Genomic DNA, 20,113 nt, shown 5'->3' on the forward strand with positions numbered 1-20,113 from the left:
TCTAAAAAGCCGCGTCCCCCTGGTCGTGTGGAGGGAGGCGACCAGGGTGTGTACATTTCCTCCATCTTCTCTTCTCAGTGCACCATCCCTGCTGAAGTGGTGGTTGGTGGAGTGACTGAGACTATACCGGTGCTTGTGGACAGTGGAGCGAGTGTCAGTTTGGTGGATGCTCACTTTATCCAGACCAATGGCTTGAGGAGTAGGATGCTAGCAAGACCCCTAAGCATCCAGGTTATTGACTCTGTCCCACTCAACCAGGGGAGGGTGACCCAATTCGTAGATGATTTACACCTGCATATAGGAACTCATCATGAAGAGTCCCTGTCGTGCTACGTCTTGGAGGGAACTCTATCTCCCATCGTTTTAGGCCTCCCTTGGTCGAAGAAACACAATCCGGTCATAGATTGGCGGTCGAGGGAAGTAGCCAGCTGGGACCAGTCATGTAAGGACTGCTGCCCCAGAGCTACGATCTCTGCCGTCCTTCTACAACCTACCTCTTCTTCTCTCATGGGGGCAGCAGAGGTGCTGCCAGGGAGTAGGGGCAAGACTCAACCCTCACCACAAGCTAACCCTGAGTGTCCTCTAGGAGGAGGGGTCAGGGGAGGGTGGTGGTTCCCTCTGTGCAAAGTGGGGGTGTGAGTGTGGTGACACGGGGACGCCTCTGTTGTCGGTTCCTCAAAGAGTTCACCATCTTGTGCAAACCTATGTGTAGCAATAAACGTTCATGTCCAGACCTGTGTGTGAACGAGTACGTGTGGGTGTCCTCCAAAAACATCAGGTGGAAGGGTGCTACTGGGACCTGGAGTTCTAGGGTGATCGGGCCGTATCGGGTGTCGGCCATTCTCGGCCCGAGGACTTTCCAGCTGGAGTTACCCCCAGTAATGCACGTACACATTTCCCAGGTCGGTGCTCTGGAGATTTGTGGCGCCTACGTTGTTTTCACTTCCATCGGGCTGCGTTTGCCATAAACCTGAGGGTCAGGAAACTGGCGAAGTGAACTCTGGTGGATCGAGGCGCCTCACCTAATGTCATTTTCTGGTGAGGCCCACAGGCCTCTCATTGAAAGGGGGGGGTACGGTCACGATCCATTTTTGGATTTGTGGCAGCTATGGCTCCACTAAGTTAAAACTTTTTTCCTTTCAGGTTACAGGTGAGGATGTTAAATTAGTAGCCATTCAAACCCATTTGTGTCAACTTCTGTGCATCTTATCAGGTATGTGAACTTTTGATCAGAGTCATTTGGATGTTTTTGGTTGTCATTATGATTTAAAAAGAGAAAACACAGTAATTTGACAACAAAATGGCTTCATCCAGCCACTAACCATGAGTGGAGAAAAAGTTTTGGTGTTATCATTCAAATTCTCTGAAAGGCCAAGAAAGCAAAAATTCTGCCGAGATATGTAAACTTTTGAGCCCAACTGTAACTACTATAATACTGCCCCCTATGTACAAGAATATAACTACTATCGTACTGCCACTATGTACAAGAATATAACTACTATAATATTGCTCCTATATACAAGAATATAACTACTATAATACTGCACCTATGTACAAGAATATAACTACTATAATACTGCCCCCTATGTACAAGAACATAACTACTGAAATACTGCTCCTATGTACAAGAATATAACTACTATATTACTGCCCCCTATGTACAAGAATATAACTACTATAATACTGCCCCTATTGACAAGAACATAACTACTGTAATACTGCTCCTATGTGCAAGAATATAACTACTATAATACTGCCCCCTATGTACAAGAATATAACTACTATCGTACTGCCACTATGCACAAGAATATAACTACTATAATACTGCTCCTATATACAAGAATATAACTACTATAATACTGCCCCTATGTACAAGAATATAACTACTATAATACTGCTCCTGTGTATAAGTAATCACTATAATAATGAGTAACATTATTAGGAGTGGATCTTATGATTTACGGTATTTTACATTTTGTTGTTTTTAAAATTAAAATGGTAAAATAATAATTCAGACTTGAAAGTAACTATGTAACTACCACAATATGATTCTTTCTCAGACTATGAGAACTATGTAACGTTCTCAGTATTTTCTTCTCACTGGTAAGAGACAAACCAAGACCTCGACACCCTCTCAGCAGAAGTGATGCAGCTTCTTAACCAGTGTCAAAAACCACAGTTCCTGTCCTAAACCTGAATGTTAACATTGTCATATTTTCCATAATACACTTTTAGTTATTTTACTTCTTTCATATTTTAGTATTTACAGCTCACAGATAATTTACATTTGGAAAAAATTAAGAAAAAAAAAAAAAAGAAACAATGGTTTTATACAGAGCTGATCTACTGAAAGTTTTTGCACCAGATGAATCTTTAAGAGTTCAGCTCTGGAGTATAATACAGGAGGTAACCCAGGATCAGTAATATATATACACAGTGATTACAGCAGCAGAATAGTGAGTGCAGCTCTGGAAAATAATACAGGATGTAACTCAGGATGAGTAATGTAATGTATGTACACAGTGACTGCACCAGCAGAATAGTGAGTGCAGCTCTGGGGTATAACACAAGATGTAACTCAGGATCAGTAATGTAATGTATGTACACAGTGACTGCTCCAGCAGAATAGAGAGTGCAGCTCTGTAGTATAATACAGGATGTAACTCAGGATTAGTAACGTAATGTATGTACACAGTGAGTGCACCAGCAGAATAGTGAGTGCAGCTCTGGAGTATAATCCAGGATGTAACTCAGGATCAGTAATGTTAATGTATGTACACAGTGACTGCACCAGCAGAATAGTGAGTGCATCCCTGGGGTATAATATCGGATGTAACTCAGGATCAGTAATGTAATGTATGTACACAGTGTCTGCACCAGCAGAATAGTGAGTGCAGCTCTGGGGTATAATACAGGATGTAACTCAGGATCAGTACAGAATCAGTAATGTAATGTATGTACACAGTGACTGCACCAGCAGAATAGTGAGTGCAGCCCTGGGGTATAATACAGGATGTATCTCAGAATCAGTAATGTAATGTATGTACACAGTAACTGCACCAGCAGAAGTGAGTGCAGCTCTGGAGTATAAATACAGGAGGTAACTCAGGATCAGTAATGTAATGTATGTACACAGTGACTGCACCAGCAGAATAGTGAGTGCAGCTCTGGAGTATAATACAGGAGGTAACTCTGGATCAGTACAGGATCAGTAATGTATGTACACAGTGACTGCACCAGCAGAACAGTGAGTGCAGCTCTGGAGTATAATACAGGAGGTAACTCTGGATCAGTACAGGATCAGTAATGTAATGTATGTACACAGTGACTGCACCAGCAGAATAGTGAGTGCAGACCTGGGGTAAAATACAGGAGGTAACACAGGATCAGTAATGTAATGTATGTACACAGTGACTGCACCAGCAGAATAGTGAGTGAAGCTCTGGGATATAATACAGGATGTAACTCAGGATCAGTAATGTAATGTATGTACATAGTGACTGCACCAGCAGAATAGTGAGTGCAGCTCTGGGGTATAATATAGGATGTAACACAGGATCAGTAATGTAATGTATGTGCACAGTGACTGCACCAGCAGAATAGTGAGTGCAGCTCTGGAGTATAATACAGGAGGTAACTTAGGATCAGTAATGTATGTACACATTGACTGCACCAGCAGAATAGTGAGTGCAGCTCTGGGATATAATACAGGATGTAACTCAGAATCAGTAATGTAATGTATGTACACAGTGACTGCACCAGCAGAATAGAGAGTGCAGCTCTGGAGTATAATACAGGATGTAACTCAGGATCAGTAATGTAATGTATGTACACAGTGACTGCACCAGCAGAATAGTGAGTGCAGCCCTGGGGTAAAATACAAGATGTAACTCAGAATCAGTAATGTAATGTATGTACACAGTGACTGCACCAGCAGAATAGAGAGTGCAGCTCTGGAGTATAATACAGGAGTTAACTCAGGAACAGTAATGTAATGTATGTACATAGTGACTGCACCAGCAGAATAGTGAGTGCAGCTCTGGGGTATAATACAGGATGTAACTCAGGATCAGTAATGTAATGTATGTGCACAGTGACTGCACCAGCAGAATAGTGAGTGCAGCCCTGGGGTAAAATACAGGATGTAACTCAGAATCAGTAATGTAATGTATGTACACAGTGACTGCACCAGCAGAATAGAGAGTGCAGCTCTGGAGTATAATACAGGAGGTAACTCAGGATCAGTAATGTATGTACACAGTGACTGCACCAGCAGAATAGTGAGTGCAGCTCTGGAGTATAATACAGGAGGCAACTCTGGATCAGTACAGGATCAGTAATGTATGTACACAGTGACTGCACCAGCAGAATAGAGAGTGCAGCTCTGGAGTATAATACAGGAGTTAACTCAGGAACAGTAATGTAATGTATGTACATAGTGACTGCACCAGCAGAATAGTGAGTGCAGCTCTGGGGTATAATACAGGATGTAACTCAGGATCAGTAATGTAATGTATGTACGCAGTGACTGCACTAGCAGAATAGTGAGTGCAGCTCTGGACACGCCCAGGAAGAGGAGGACCGTCGCAGCTGAGCGTCTGCAGGCTGGGATTTTGCTAAGCTCCTGGGAAGGGAGGTTTTTTTTTTTCCTGCAAGGACTTTCCATCTGCCCCCTTCCCAGGAAAGAGGACTCTACCTGGGACTGAGTGCCGGGGCTGTGCCCCTTCCTCCCACCCCCCGGCAAGCCAGCTGGGGGTGGGGGGCCTCATCCACCACCAGGAGGCCCAAGGCACAGCCAGCCAGTCCCAGGGATGGGGAAAAAGCGGACACCAGGGGGCCGCAAGGCTCCAGGGTCCGGGACCCCTGAAGTGAAGGCTGTGGCGGGCCCTTCCCCCGGAGGTGCAGCAGCCGGCAGAGGTGAGGCGGGGTCCCCCCTTAACATCTGGGGCTCCAAGGCTGCGGGAGAGTTGGCTACCACCTACGCCTCCCACATCCATGCCCACCTCTCCGAATATGAGGAGGCCGGGAAGCAGCTGAGGAGACTTCGGGGGGAGTTGGAGGGAGCCAGGATAATATCTAAAAACAGGCTCCGTACCTCAAAGAAAGCGGAGGCCTCCGCCATAGTCCAGCGGCTGGAAGAGGAGATTCGGGCCCTGGAGGGCCGGCGAAGTGTCATCATGGCTGGCAGCGGCCCCTTCCAGGAGAAGCTGCGGAACGAGGACCGGTTCAGGGCCATGGCCGGTGGGTCTCCTGGGGGGTCAGGAGGCCCCACCCAGGTGGAGGAAAGTGAGGAGAAGGAAGAGCAAGATGGCGCCCACGCTACACCCGGGCCGCCTCCACCTGAAGACCTGACGGACACCAGCAGGAGTCAGGTAACATGCAGCGGGATAGCCCCTGAGCAATTGGCCCTCCCGCTGGACTCCAGTAACGCGGAGGAAAGCAGGAGCGAGGGGGAGGATGGAGGGAGTGGGAGTAATACCGAGGGGGGCTGCCTCATCCTCAGGCAAGTGCAGCAGATGGAATCCCCAGCACGGTTTGGCACGCTGTTGTTTGGGGATGAAGTCTGCCCGGAGGATGAGGCAACCGGGAAGAGGAGAAACAGGAGGCGCAGGCGTAAGGCCTCTGAAGGCGTGGAGGAACAACTGGTTTTTGCTCCTCTTCCCGGGGCCCCTCTGTCCCGCTGTGTGGAACCCGCTACCCACCCCGGCTCGGGCCCTGTGGTGGGTCCGCAGCGAGGGAGCGGGGAGAGAGATGACTGTTGTGACCTGACTGTCGCATCTGGTGACAGTTCAGACCAGGGCAGCGACATGGAGGTCGGTGCTGGTTGTGGTGTTGGTGGTGGTGTCCAGGCTCAGCCCTCAGTGGCAGGGGGGGCTGGCCTGGCACCAGGTAAAGTTGGTACAGCCAGGGCCGCACCTCCGGCGAGCGCTAAGTCTGGATCGCTAGTGGGGGTCCAGAAGTCTAGGAAGGGCGAGCAAAAAATCAAACAACAACAGAAGAAGTGCAGGGAGCTGGTCGCTCCCATGGCGGCGCCCGTTGTAAGAGCGGGGTCTCCGGCACGTCGACCCAAAAGGGGGTCCGTGCGGGGGGCTTCGTGGTCTGCGAGGGGGGCGGGGCCTCCTCGAGTGTTGCCCGGCCTGCAAAGGCTGTGGCATGCGGGGGGGGCGTGTCCTCCTCGGCCGCTGTCCCGCTCTCTACGTCCGCGTCACCTGGGGGGGCGTGGCCTCGCAAGGGGTCACTGCTCTGCCTGTGGTGGCCGTGACTGGCGGAAGGGGGCGTGGCCACGGCAGGCCCGCTGCCCTCTGTCCCACCCACCCTCCCAAGCAGTGCAAGCAAGCTGCCCCCAAAAGCTGGCGGGGGGTTGTCGGGGTCCCCAGCCCACCTACCTTCATCTGAGGGTGCGCGGACTTTGGCACCCCCTGGCAAGCCGGCAGAGGGAGTGAAGAAGGATGCAGGGCAGGGAGCTGTGCCAGAGGCCGTCCCTGCCCAGAGCAAGGAAATCAAAAGAAACTCTGAAAAAGAAAAAAAAATGGTGCTGGAGAAACCAAGAGCTGCTCCCAGGCACAGCCAGGGAAATGCGCAGTATATCATCAGCGCTGAGGCACTTAAAGGGGCAGCAGCACTCCTGGCCAGTAAGGGCAATCATGGAGCACCTGGCCAGCTAGGGCCCCCAGCAGGTGGGAGGGAAAATTGGAACTGTTAATGCTGATGTAAATAAAAATGTAAATATAAATAAAATTGGTGCTGAGGAGTATGAGGAGTGCGTGAGTGAATGTGAGAGCGGGGTGACAGATATTTTTGAGGAGTTGTTTGTGGACGTGAATGGGGATGTGAGTGACATGGATGAGGGAGTGAATGTGGCTGAAAGTGCTGGAGTGAATGCTGGGAATAATAGAGTGAATGGGAGAGTGAGTGGGAGGACGAATGAGGGTGCAGGCACAAGTGGTGGTAGGAGGGCTGGCCCATCTGCCCCCCCGGCCGTGAGACCCCAACGTAACTATGCGGGGGCCGCGGCTGGGGGTCAGGGTGGTCCTGGGGGGGTCTCCTCACCTCCGGGCTCCAGGGACGGCGCTTTGCACCACCGTTTCCTGGAGGCCCTTAAAAGGGGAGAAAGGTCGGTAACAGTAGAGGGGAGGACAGTGGACCTGTCTTTCTGGATAGAGAGACACGGCCTTGCTGCCTTCCAAAATCAAAGGGAGGGAGGGACTGTTTGGTCTCTCCCCACAGCCGGGCAGGGGCCGCCAAGAAGAAATGTGGTCCGTCTTAGGTGGGGGGGGCAATGAAGCTTGTCCACCCAGGAGCAAGGTGGTGGAGCTCCTCCTAAAGATGGGCTTCGGGGCGAATGACATCTTTTCCCTGATACATCCTTCGGCGTCCCGCTTCTTTGATGTCAGTTTCGTGCGGCCAGAGGGGCTTGAGCTCTTCTGGTCGAACTACGAGCTGGTGCGAGAAGAGCCCGGATGGCGAGACTTCGTTGCGCAAGCGGTGTCTCGCCAAAATGCCGTCAAGTGAGTGACCGTGGTGACTTGTAACGAGTCGCTCGCAGGCGTGGACATAATGACGTGGCTTTCTCGTTACGGGGAAGTCACCGAGGTCCCAAAAAAGAACAGGGATGAATTTGGCATCTGGTCGGGGGGCTGGACCTTCATGGTAAAGCTGAAGGTTTCCGGCAGCACGGTCACCCACATCCCTTCCTCGGCGTTCTTGGGGAGGGACAGGATCCTAGTCTTCTACCAGGGGCAACCGAAGGTCTGCCACAAGTGCGGCGACCCCACCCACTTCAGCGCCAGCTGCAAGGTGCAGAAGTGTGCGTTGTGTGGTGGGGTAGGCCACCTGGCCGCCTTGTGCAAAGACATTCGGTGCCACCTGTGTGGTGACCTAGGTCACCCGCTCAGCCGCTGCCCTCGCTCTTTCTCCAATACCGCTGCAGGCCCGGTGGGGGGAAACCGTGAGGGGGTAACCTCTGGCGGTGCTTCTGCCATGGCAGGTGGTGGCGGAGGGGGAAGGGCTGAGGGGCCGGTGAGGAAGGGGAATGCTAAGGCAAGGGGCCCCGCGTATGAGCGGAGGCAAGAAAAACGCCATGGAGGCAAGGGGCAGGTGGAGCCTCGGGAAACTGGGGTGATGCCTGCCCCTCCCTCTAGGCCCGTGGCAAAAGCCTCTGAGGCCCTGGGAGAGAGTGCGGTGAGTGAGAAGATCAGGAGGATGGAGAGAGAGGAGAAAGCGGCTGACTCAGACGACTCCTCTCGTTATGAAAGTGTCGACGAGGATGTCAGGGGGCAGCCTACAGCATCAGGTGGCAAAAACAAGCGTGCCAACCGTAAATCGGGAGGGAAGAGGGCTGACAAGTCTTCAAAGTCCCCCCCGCCCCCGACCACAAGAGTGCATACGGAAGGGCCCGCTGACCCCCCTCTGATCAGACTCTCCAACCGGTTCAGCACCCTCGGAGGTTCAGATGATGATCCGCAAGATGAGGGTGCTGGGCCGCGGGTAACACTAGAGGGTCCTTCGGGGGGATGGTGGAGTCCGTCCCTCAGGGGGCACTGTTCCTCCTGAGGGGGGGACAGGCCTGGAACCCGGGGGCGAGGACACTGGGGGGGGAGGGATGGACACGTCGGGGGCTTCCCTAAAAAGGAAGGTGTCTGACCCCTCCCCAGGAGGAGGTGATAGCGGGGCAGGGAAGAAACTGGCCATCCAACTCGATCACCCATGATGGCTGAACTCGCCCCGTTGACGCTGGCGTCCATTAATGTCGCCAGCATTAAGTCAGATGCGGCTCGCTTCACGGCCTTTGATTTTTTCTCCCGGATTGAGGCAGAAATTTTATTTTTGCAAGAGACCAGACTAACGGACATGTGGGCCATCTTTAAAGCACGGAGGGAGTGGAGGTGCGGGCCCTCATACTGGTCTCTTGCGGCTGAGCCGTATAGCGGGGTGGCAGTCCTTTTTAAGACTGCAGATGTTGAATGCCGACGGGTTACTGAGTTGGAAATGGGGAGGTGCCTGATCCTAGATGTCTTCATGAGGGGACAAGAGCTCCGGCTCATTAATATCTACGGCCCACAGTCCAAGTGGGACCGTAAATGTCTCTTCCTGAGGATCAAGCCCTTTCTTTTTACGAGCCGACAGGTGGCCTTCGGTGGGGACTTCAACACCGTTACGAGGTCCCGTGACCGGGGGGGTCCCGGAGACCGCCTGGCTTATGACAGCGTCGCGCTTAATAGCATAGCTAGTGAAGCTCGCCTGGTGGATGTCCACATCCGGCACACCCCAGGCCAAGGGGGTTTCACCTACCATAGGGGTAGCAGTAGGTCTAGAATAGACAGGTTTTTTTTTTAAGGAGGACGCCATCTTTTCTGCTGTGTCCGCCGTTGAGGTGGAGTTCTCCGACCACTGTTTAATTTTCTTTTCTCTGAATGTTGCAGAGACTCCTCGGATGGGAAGAGGGCTGTGGAAGCTAAATTCGTCCCTGCTGGAAGAAGCGGAGGTGAGACAATCCTTCGAGGATTTTCTTCAGAGCCAGGTACCACTGTTGGATCTCTGTAGTAGTAAGTCAGAGTGGTGGGAGATCTTCAAAAAGCGGGTGGCGGGGTTCTTCCGTCAGCTCTCGAACCTCAGAAGTCTGAACAGGCACCGCTTGTATCAGGCTCTGGGGAGGAAACTCGAGCAGCTTGTCTCGACTGGAGGTGACCGTGAGGAAATCTCCAGAGTGAAATCTTTGCTCAAGAGGTGCCAGTATGATAGACACACATCTTTAGTTTTTGAGAGGGACTTCGGGAAGTACCGCTCGCCCAACCCTTACAGAAACTGTAAGATGTCAGTGAATTGTAAGATGGTGACAGGACTGATCGACAGTACGGGGTCCCTGAACAGATCCAAATCAGGGATCCTGGAGGTGGTCAGATCCTTCTACTCGCGCCTCTTGGAAAAGAAGGATCTGGATCGGGATAGGATGTCGGCTTTCCTGGCTCAAACCGTCCCTGAGCCAGGGGGTGATCCCTCTCTTGGTGTTTTGGCAGAAGAAATTAGGGAGGAGGAAGTGAGACTGGCCATTGATGGGCTTCGGCCCAAGAAATCGCCAGGTCCGGATGGCTTAACATCCAAGTTTTATAAGACTTTTAGGGACTCCTTGGTCCCCCTCTTGACAGGGGTCTTTAATGAGTGTCTATCCTCGGGCACTCTTCCCGACTCAATGAGGAAGTCAGCCCTAATTATTCTGTCAAAGGGTAAAGATCCGTCCCGTATCGAGAATTGGCGTCCCATAGCGCTTCTCGATATGGACCGGAAGGTTCTGGCCAAAGTGCTGTTTAATCGGCTGGTGAAGTTTGCACCCCGGCTCCTTTCAGGGGCCCAGCATTGCTCTGTTCCAGGCCGCAGTACTTTTAGTGCTGTGCTCGGTGTCCGGGAGGCAGTGGAGCAGGGTAGGGCAGGCCACTGAAAGGGGTACTTGCTGTCGTTAGACCAAGCGAAAGCCTTTGACCGGGTCAACCATGAGTACCTCTGGTCCGTCCTTTTGAGGTATGGTCTGCCTGGGAGGTTTGTAAAATGGTTAGAGATCTTGTACCAAGGGGCTGAGACTTTTCCGCTGGTGAACGGTTGGTCAGGTCGCCCTTTTGAGGTGGGTTCTGGGGTCCGTCAGGGCTGTCCGCTGAGCCCGCTTTTATACGTGTTCGCGATCAATCCCTTCCTAAGGAGGGTAGATCGTGGACCGTTGGCGGGAGTCGGGATGGACCAGGCAGGCTCTGGGTCCTCTCTGAGGGTGGTGGCGTACGCCGATGATGTTTCCCTTTTCGTGTCCTCGAGGGGGGAGGCGGATTGGGTCATGTCAGAGTTAGTGCGCTACTCGGAGGCATCCGGGTCCATGATCAACTGGGATAAGTGTGAAAGTCTCTGGCTGGGAGGGGAAGATCCTAGTTTTGATCTCCCGGACACCCTTCCAGGGCCCCAGGCCACCGCCAAAATTCTAGGCATCGATTTTGGCCCCGGGGACTACCCCCAGCAAAATTGGGAGGGCAGACTTAAGATTGCCGCCCAAAAGGTGGACCAATGGAAGGGTTGGTCTTTGTCCCTAAGGGAAAGGGTTGCCCTGGCTAAAGGCTTTCTGCTTCCCTTGTTAATTTACCTAGGCAGCGTGTGCATCTTGCCAGAACCTCTCTGGACACGGGTCTATAGCCTGTTCTTCCAGCTGTTATGGGGGAATAGGCTCAACCTAATCAAGAGAGAGGTCACATACCGCACGAGGAGACTAGGTGGGTTGGGTATGGTCAACCCGGTAGTGTTCTTAGTGAACACCTTTCTTAAACCCAACATTTCCAACCTCTGGCTAGAGAGGGCTCCTCCGTGGGTAGTCTGCTGCAAGGGTTGGTTTCGGCCCTTCTTCCAGGAATGGGAGACAGGAGGGCAAGTGAAGGACCTCCGCACACCTCATGGGCATCTCCCGGCTTATGCTACCCCGGTTCTGAAGGTGATCCGCCGGTGGGGTCTGGGAATGTGGGAAATCAGGACCATGTCGCGGCAATGCCTTGACAGGAGGGTTCTGTTGACCCATTTCCAGAAGCCCCTGGCCCTTAAGGATTGCCAAGGCTGGGATCTGGAGGTGGGGCTCGGGCTTTTAAATTCTAAGCGGATCCCCACGAAGTTTTGGGACTTGACCTGGCGCTGCTTCCACGGGAGGCTGTATGTAAAGGATAACCTGAAGTGCAGGAAATCCGATGATCGGGGTTGTCCCCGTGAGGAGTGTGGCGACGTGCTGGAAAGCATGGAGCACTTCCTGCTTCAGTGTCCCTTTAATACAGAGGTTTACAACAGGGTGGGTGCTTCCATACGTTGGCCGCGGCTGGCGTCCCTCTCCTATGCCGAGTGGGCCTATGGAGCGTTCAGAACTCTGGGTGGCCGAGACCGGGGCACTTTATTCCTAGTCAGTGTAGTGGTTAGGTTCTACATTTGGAATGCACGGTGCTTAGTTTCGACGCGGCAGAAAGCCCTCCCAAGGGAAGAGGTGGTTAGTAACATCCTGGGTGACCTGGTGAAGGTGCGTTCTTTGGAGTTCGAAAGGTTGGGTGTGAGGAGGGCCTCTTGGCTTTGGAGGGGCCTTTCCTTTTAAAAACGCACTCTAGGGAGAGCTAGATTTTGTGTGAATGTGGGTAGGGACAGCATAAGGTGGTGTGGATGGTGAGGGACAGAAGTAGGGGCAGATAGGGACAGGCACTGAGGGACAGATAGTTAGTTATGATAAGGTAGGTAGAGTAGGGGCAGGTAAGGACAGATAGGGACAGTTTCTTTAGGGACAGAAGTAGGGACAGTCTTAGTTGTTGAGGGACAGGGTGAATGTGTTAGGCTGGTTTCACATTTGCGCTTTTGTGCGCTGCGCATCGTGCGCACCCGTGCGCATGCGCACTGCGCACCTATGTTTAACATGACGTGCGCATGGTCTTGCGCACACTTGCGTTTTCGTGCGCATGCGTTTTTTTGTCTTTTGCGCCAGGCGCGCCAGACGCAACATGTTGGATTTTTTGGTGCGCCCTGTCTCGGCAAAAAAACGCATGCGCACGCTTGCGCACGGAATGCGCAAAAACAACACATTGAAGTCTATGGGAACGCATGCGTGCGCATGGTCTTGCGCACGGTTGCGTTTTTTTGCGCATGCGTTTTTGAGTGAAACAAGTCTAGAATGTTCTCTAGACAATGGAAAAAACGTCACACCTAAAAACGCATGTGCATAAAAAAACGCAAACGCATGCAAAAACGCATGTAAAACGCAAGCAACGCTGCGTTTTTTTGACACATCAGCGTGCGCATAATGTTAAAAAAACGCGCGTTTGTTTTGCGTTTTTCTTTGCGTTTTTTATGCGCACGATGCGCTGCGCAAAAAAACGCTAATGTGAAACTAGCCTTAGTGAGGGATGGGGCCTCTAGAACTCCTTTTTCCTGGTGGTGGGCTACTGCATGGCACATCTAGGTTTTTGTTTTGAGATAGAGAAATAATGGATATTGGGCTTGCAGGCACTGATCTTGGGCCTGTAAGTAAAGGATTGTGGTGTGGTATTATTCGGTAAAGCAAATGATGTAATGACATTGCATTGTAATATTGTATTGTAAATATGTATTGTAGTATATGTATTGTAGTATGTGGTGTTATTCTTTTCCGTAGTCAGAGGTGCATGGGGGGCGTAGTGAGGTTGGGAGGGGGGTGAATGGGGGGGGTGAGAGCGGAAAAAAAAAGTAAAAGGACCCTAAAACAAGGGGAAAGTGGCGAATGGATATAACATATACCATGGACCATGGAAATGATGGAAAATGGACCATTTTTGAGCACATCGGGGGCAAATGGGTGAGGGTTTTGCTTGTGGGCATAAACTTTCGTGCTCATCAGGCCTAGACGTGATAAGGCCATGGACATTTATGGACCTGTGGTGTGGGTGGTGGGAAAAATAATAAAAAAACGGAAAAAAAAAAAAAAAAATATATATATATATATATATATATATATATATATATATATATATATATATATATATATATATATATATATATATATATATATATATATATATGTTGAGGTGTTAAGCTGGTGTAGGTAATTTTGCCAAAAAAGAATTGGCTAGGTTTATTTAAGGCAGCATGGGCCAAGAATATTATTTCTGTTTTCCTGTATATAGGTATGGGTGGAAGTGTGAATGGGGAGTGAAAGATTAAAAACTGTTTTTCATTATTTTATGGGAAAAGTTTTCTGTTGGAAAGTTCCTGCTGGGGGTCCCCTCCCTAAGCTGGAAAGCTTGGGGGCTATAACAAGTTGCGGTTTTGCACAAGCTTCTGTATGTCATAAGTGTATGATTAATGTGTGTATTTTGGTTTATGTGTTTTCTTTTCTGGAATGTTGTGTTGTATTGTTTTTGATATTTTATAATAAAAGAGATACAGGATGTAACTCAGGATCAGTAATGTAATGTATGTGCACAGTGACTGCACCAGCAGAATAGTGAGTGCAGCTCTGGAGTATAATACAGGATGTAACTCAGGATCAGTAATGTAATGTATGTACACAGTGACTGCACCAGCAGAATAGTGAGTGCAGCTCTGGGATATAATACAGGATGTAACTCAGGATCAGTAATGTAATGTATGTACATAGTGACTGCAGCAGCAGAATAGTGAGTGCAGCTCTGGGGTATAATACAGGATGTAACTCAGGATCAGTAATGTAATGTATATGCACAGTGACTGCACCAGCAGAATAGTGAGTGTAGCTCTGGAGTATAATACAGGATGTAACTCAGGATTAGTAATGTAATGTATATGCACAATGACTGCACCAGCAGAATAGTGAGTGCTGCTCTGGAGTATAACACAGGATGTAACTCAGGATTAGTAATGTAATGTATATGCACAATGACTGCACCACCAGAACAGTGAGAGCAGCTCTGGAGTATAATACAGGATCAGTAATGTCATTTATGCATACTGTGATCCCACTGTCTTTGGACAATTTAACGTAAAGTGAAAAGGTGCACGTACTCTATGTATATTTCAGCCGAAAGGGCACAATCTCTGCCGGACACCTAGAATGGATATTCAGTTAATAATTCAATGATTAATAATTAGACTAATGATATTTTTTATCTTATAAGCATCTGTCACCATCAGAGAGCTCTTAACCTACAAATGTGCGGACTGCTATCATCTATCAGGATGCAGGGAGTTGTAGTTCTGCAGCCCCAGGTTGTGGTACACTAGAGGAAATTGTTGCCTAGGTTATATCGGTAAAACGGGCAGGTTCCTGGTCTATGGGCTTACCTGGGTGCCATGGCGGCAGAGCAATAACCAATGGAGCGATGGGAATGTAGGTGCCAGCTGGACCCCCGCTGATCAGCTTACATGACAGACCCTCTTGTTGGATTCTTTGATTTTTGGAAACACTTGTTTGTATGCAGACAGAATTACATGAGAGAACATACAGGAAAAGGATGTTCTACCAAAAGTCGCCCGAGCAGGAAGCGCGCTCGCTTATGGTGCAAGAACCGAAACAACGTGCTCATATCGCTCACATGTGGGTCCTCAGGAGATAAAGAAAGCATTAACTCCTTCAAGGTTGGGAAGCAGACCGACCATCAGTGGTCACACTGGGACAATTGTGGTCCTCCTACGTGGAATTTGCATGTTTTTGCCATGTTTTATCACGTCATAAATGTACAAATATGAAATAGGGGGTTCTTGTTTTTAGACAACTCCAATTATTAAAAGAAATCTCCAAAAAACTGGCGAACCAGAGTATGTCGCTGCTGGACTCCTCGCAATCAGGGGAATCTGGAAGCAAGTGTTCAACTTCCCTGCAGCTCCCCCTCAGGGGAAATGAAGCATTACACAGTTTGGATAACGGCACATAATGTGCAGACACGGCGGGTTCTCCAGGCTGTTTCTAGTCTTTTATTGTCCTGTTCTGTCAAGCTGTTAATTCTTCTATCAATTTCTTGGAAAAGCTGAGTGACAACCAATATGGCTGCAGTAACAGCGCCCAGGTGGGTTTGGAGCAAGGTTTCATAAAGCCTCTTGCCCAAATTAAAAACATCAACTCCTGTAATAGCAGCCATGTTGGTCCGCACCCAGCTTCTCCTGGCTCCTGATCTGCGCAGTAGGAAGTCATGCAATGATATATTTCCCTGGTTCAATATTACGGCATACGGAGACACATCTGCCGTTCAGGACTCAGAAAAGCTGAGTGACAACTCATGTAGCAGCCAACTTTGCTATTGGCCTGTAAATGACTATGGGGTCTGGTCTGGGGTCTGTGTTTGTTTGGGGGCAATGGCCTGGTGCTGCTATTTGAAGGGTCTTTTTTGGTGTCTCGATTAGTTTATAAGGTCTGCTTTAGCTCAGAACAGTAACTTTGGGGGTCTGTGTTAGTTTAGTGGATCTGACTTGGGGTCTGTGTTAGTATATGGGGTCTGATTTGGGGGGGTCCTAGTTTAGTGGGCATGTCCTGAGGGTCTAAATTTTCTTTGGGGTCTGATCTGGGACTGTTGTTCTTGGGGGTCTGGTCTGAGATCTGTATTTGCCTAGGGTCTGCATTATGTTAGGGGGTCTGTAATTTAGAAGTTCTGGTCTAGGTCAGTATTTGCTTAGAGGATCTGGTAGGCATTCATTTTGGGGGCACAATTTATTATTCTTTTCCTTTACGATGGGGGCGTACGCTCTATAGATGACTTGTATTTATTGGGATTTTACGGGGGTGTTAATTAATAATACTAAAATAATATCTGTCTAGTGGGAAAAAGTGCAATGAAAACATGATGGAGGAGTTCTGAAGTTCTGCTGACGGGCTGCCAGGAGCCGCCTCGGAGAAGCGCAGCTGGCATCCTCTTGCCTTTCTCACTGCTATAATTAAAAGCTAATTACATGCAAGTGAATGGCTGTGATTCTGATAAAGCGGCAATCATGGGGCGGCCGTCCGAGACGCACCGTTCTGTCCGTGATTACGGTCTCATTCTTCAGCAGATGTCCGACTGGACGGCACCACCACAATCTACAGGATGTGGAGGCCAGAGCAAGATACACAGAAGGCAGGAGGCACTCGCCCGCTTTTATCTTAACAAAGCGTGTGAATACCAACATTTATTCATGGCTCCAAAGCATTGAAAATAAAAAACTAAAACAGGTTTGATTAAAATTCTCCTTCCGTTTTGTGCCTGCAGCTCCCATGCAGACCCATGCGTCTCCATGGTTACAGACTACAAAGCAACCTATTGTGTAGTCAGTCTGACCCTGTAGTTACGCTTCTCCACTGGACCACACACAGGAGCGTAGTCTGTAACCATGGAGACTTAGAGCTCAGCAGGAGCTGTATACACAAAACAGTGGGTTTTTTTATCTAGATAATTTTCAAAGTTTTTTTTTTCTTTTTTTAATTAAATGGATGCAGACAAGTATCCAACATGTATCTCTGTGTAATACAGCAGTCTCCGATTTTCTATTACATTCTGTGAATCAGTTCTTAGTAATTGTTAGGATATCGGCTTGCAGTCAGTGAATAGAGACCACCAGAGCCTCAGAACTAGAGAACTGATACTTCTCCCAGCTGAGGGTTTGCTACAATTGCATCCAGTGTAATCAGTCCTCCATGATCTAAGCTACCTGAACTGATACATATTTTCCAACTGCCCCGGATTTCCTGAGATTCATGGTCCAAAATGTAGTTGTTGTTAATCCAGCCAAAATTGGGCAAATTGGAGTGGACGTGGAATTTAAACATCCCCAGAAATGTTGGCAACTATAAGAGACTCCGTACATACAACTGCTGCATAATATCGGAACATAACCGACCACAAGACAGCCACATGCAATACAGATACTGGAGAGCTGCCACAAATATTCTTATTTTTCATCATTTTTTATTGATGCTGATATCTAATTGAAGCGAGGGCCATCCGACACCGTTCACTTTCCTATTAATGGTTTATGGTCCCTTTAAGAGAAGCAATCATTGATTAGTTTTGGCTGCAGGAGTCAATAGAAGAAGTAAGAACACCGTGTGCGGTCTCCCGGCCACGCGGCACGGCCCATTTCCTTTCCATTTCACAACCTGCTCACACTCATTGTACGGCAATGCCGCGGCTATTAATAGGGGCACAAATGTGCTGGACATGTGATACGCGGCACGCACTCCACTTGATATTCACGCCTCTATTTTCGCAAGAGGTCCCTTCCCTTAATTAAGGGTCCCAAAGAAATCTGCAATTACGAGAAGTCATTGGAAAAAACAACAACGTAACGGGTGTCAAAAGGCCATCCCTCCCAAAAATCATAAGAATCCATGTGGACGTGTCTCCTAATAGTGCTGTGGACCCTGTAGATGGAGAAAAAGAAGACTCAAAGCCCTTCACTCTTCTTCTCTGCGCAGAAACACGTGATGCACAAAAAACTGAATTTCAATAACAGGGGCCCTGTACAGAGCCGGGGCTCTAGGGTCCCTCCATTGTGAGGACTGGAGGATCTCTAGCATGTAGACCCCAGAGATCAGGGAGGGATTAGTTATAAAGTTTAATTTTGTAATGAACTGCATTCATTAGAATGTAAAAAAGAAAACTGTCACATTTTTCAGGAAATGTGTCCACTAGGTGGCACTGTAATATTCCAAGATAATATCAATGAAATATTGGTTAGCTTGGTTTGAGTTGGTACACATGCAGCATATAAATGCATGTTAACATGGCCAAAAAGCATACAAAACCTACAAAAGACAAAATGAAAAAAAACCCTGCTATAATCAGGCTTCCCCTGACTGGTGTCCAGTGGTTCGGACCCGGTCCTTGTCTGCCCTTATTCACACAGACGTCAACTTTGACACATGATAAGGTTATTAATACTAGACAGTGTAGGACCGCCCCGACCACAGAGTCACCTTGTCGATGGTGGGACGGTTTTTATGCTATGTTTGATCAAATACAGTATTACTAAGAACTCTGTATGATTTAAATGCACTTTTGCTTTTAACTTATTTAATTATAGCAGGGGTTTTTTTCATTTTGTCTTTTGTAGGTTTTGTATGCTCTTGATTATATTCCAGAGGTTTTCAGTGGGGTTCAGGTTTGGAGATTGGGCTGGCCATGACAGGGATTTGATGTGGTGGTCCTTCATTCACACATTGATTGACCTAGCTGTGTGGCATGGCGCATTGTCCTGCTGGAAAAAACAGTCCTCAGAGTTGCGGAACATTGCCTGAGCAGAAGGAATCAACTGTTCTATCTTGTATGTGGCTTGATTCATACATCCTTCACAAAGATTAACCTGCCCAATTCCAGCCTTGCTGAAACATCCCCAGATCATCACTGATCCTCCACTAAATTTCACAGTGGGTGCAAGACACTGTGGCTTTTACGCCTCTCCAGGTCTAACCATTAGATGACCAGGTGTTTGGCAAAGCTGAAAATTAGACTCATCAGAGAAGATTAACTTACTCCAGTCCTGTATGGTCCAATCCTTATGGTCTTTGGCAAACTTCAACCTGGCTCTCCTTTGCTTCTCATTGATGAAAGGCTTTCTAGCTTTATATGACTTGAGCCCTGCCTCTAGGAGCCTGTTATGAACTGTTCTTTCCGTGCACTTCACCCCAGCTGCCATTTGCCATTCCTTTTGTAGGTCACTTGATGTCATCCTCCGGTTGCTGAGTGATATTCGAATAAGATGACGGTCATCCCGGTCAGCGGAGAGTCATTTTCGCCTTCTGCCGGTCTGTAGCTTTGTTGTCCCCAATGTCTGCTGCTTGACCTTGTTGTAAAGGACTGCCGTCTTAGAAATTTTAAATATGGAGGCAACATGACGCTCACTGTATCCCTCTGCTAGTAAAGCCAGAATTGAGCGCTTCTTTTCCTCACTCAAGACTTTTCAACTCCTTTGGCATGGTTAAAAGTTATTTTTTCATTCCTATTACTTTTGGGATATTATTAGCACTTGTTTTGCCATCCAGCTTGTCCTATTGTAAGAGGATTGTGAACACCACAGCAGGGTTTTTTTTATACTTACCTTCGTTAAATAAGATTTGGTTCAGATGTTCACCTAATCAGAAGCACATTAAGTAGAATGCGGTGTACTCTGATTGGAATTCAACTGACACTGGAATGGAATGGCTGTCAGACATGTAGAGAAGCTGATTTTTATAAAACTGTGCAGTGGTCTCTTAATTTTTGGCAGAGCAGTATATGTGTGTGTGTGTGTGTGTATATATATATATATATATATATATATATATATATATACACACACACAAGATGAGAGAGGCCTGTAATTGACACCATAAGTAGACCACAGCTATGAGAGTCAAAATGGCCCCATTCATTCTTTCATGTACACCGATCAGTCATCCTGGTCCTTTTGCAGAGAAACAGCCCCAAAGCATGATGTTGCCACCCCCATGCTTCACAGTAGGTATGGTGTTCTTTGGATGCAACTCAGCATTTTGTCTCCTCCAAACACGACGAGTTTTGTTTCTACCAAACAGTTCTACTTTTTTTTATTATTGCTCCCACAGTTGATTTCATCACACCAAGCAGCTTGCCTATTGCAGGTTCAGTCTCCCAGCCTGGTGTAGGTGTAGGTACGTGTGCCGCCTTGGGGGGTAGTCCCT

General features: G+C 48.5%; 1 protein-coding gene across 6 annotated transcripts in view; it reads right to left on the minus strand.

Annotated features, from left to right (window-relative positions):
• EVL (Enah/Vasp-like) overlaps window positions 1–20,113 on the minus strand; it is a 228,273-nt gene that overhangs the window by 163,766 nt on the left and 44,394 nt on the right. Inside the window, exon 1 of one of the 6 annotated variants that reach the window (XM_073577959.1) lies at window positions 14,791–14,942. The exons of the other annotated variants lie outside the window; for them this stretch is intronic. Coding sequence (XP_073434060.1) covers window positions 14,791–14,801 — 11 coding nt within the window. The 5' untranslated portion in view covers window positions 14,802–14,942. Of the gene's footprint in view, window positions 1–14,790; window positions 14,943–20,113 lie in introns of those variants that run through there. 6 annotated transcript variants of the gene reach the window in all.

The sequence above is a fragment of the Dendrobates tinctorius genome, unplaced genomic scaffold (assembly GCF_039654945.1).
Source record: "Dendrobates tinctorius isolate UK_male_01 unplaced genomic scaffold, ASM3965494v1 ptg000058l, whole genome shotgun sequence".
Lineage (NCBI taxonomy): Eukaryota > Metazoa > Chordata > Amphibia > Anura > Dendrobatidae > Dendrobates > Dendrobates tinctorius.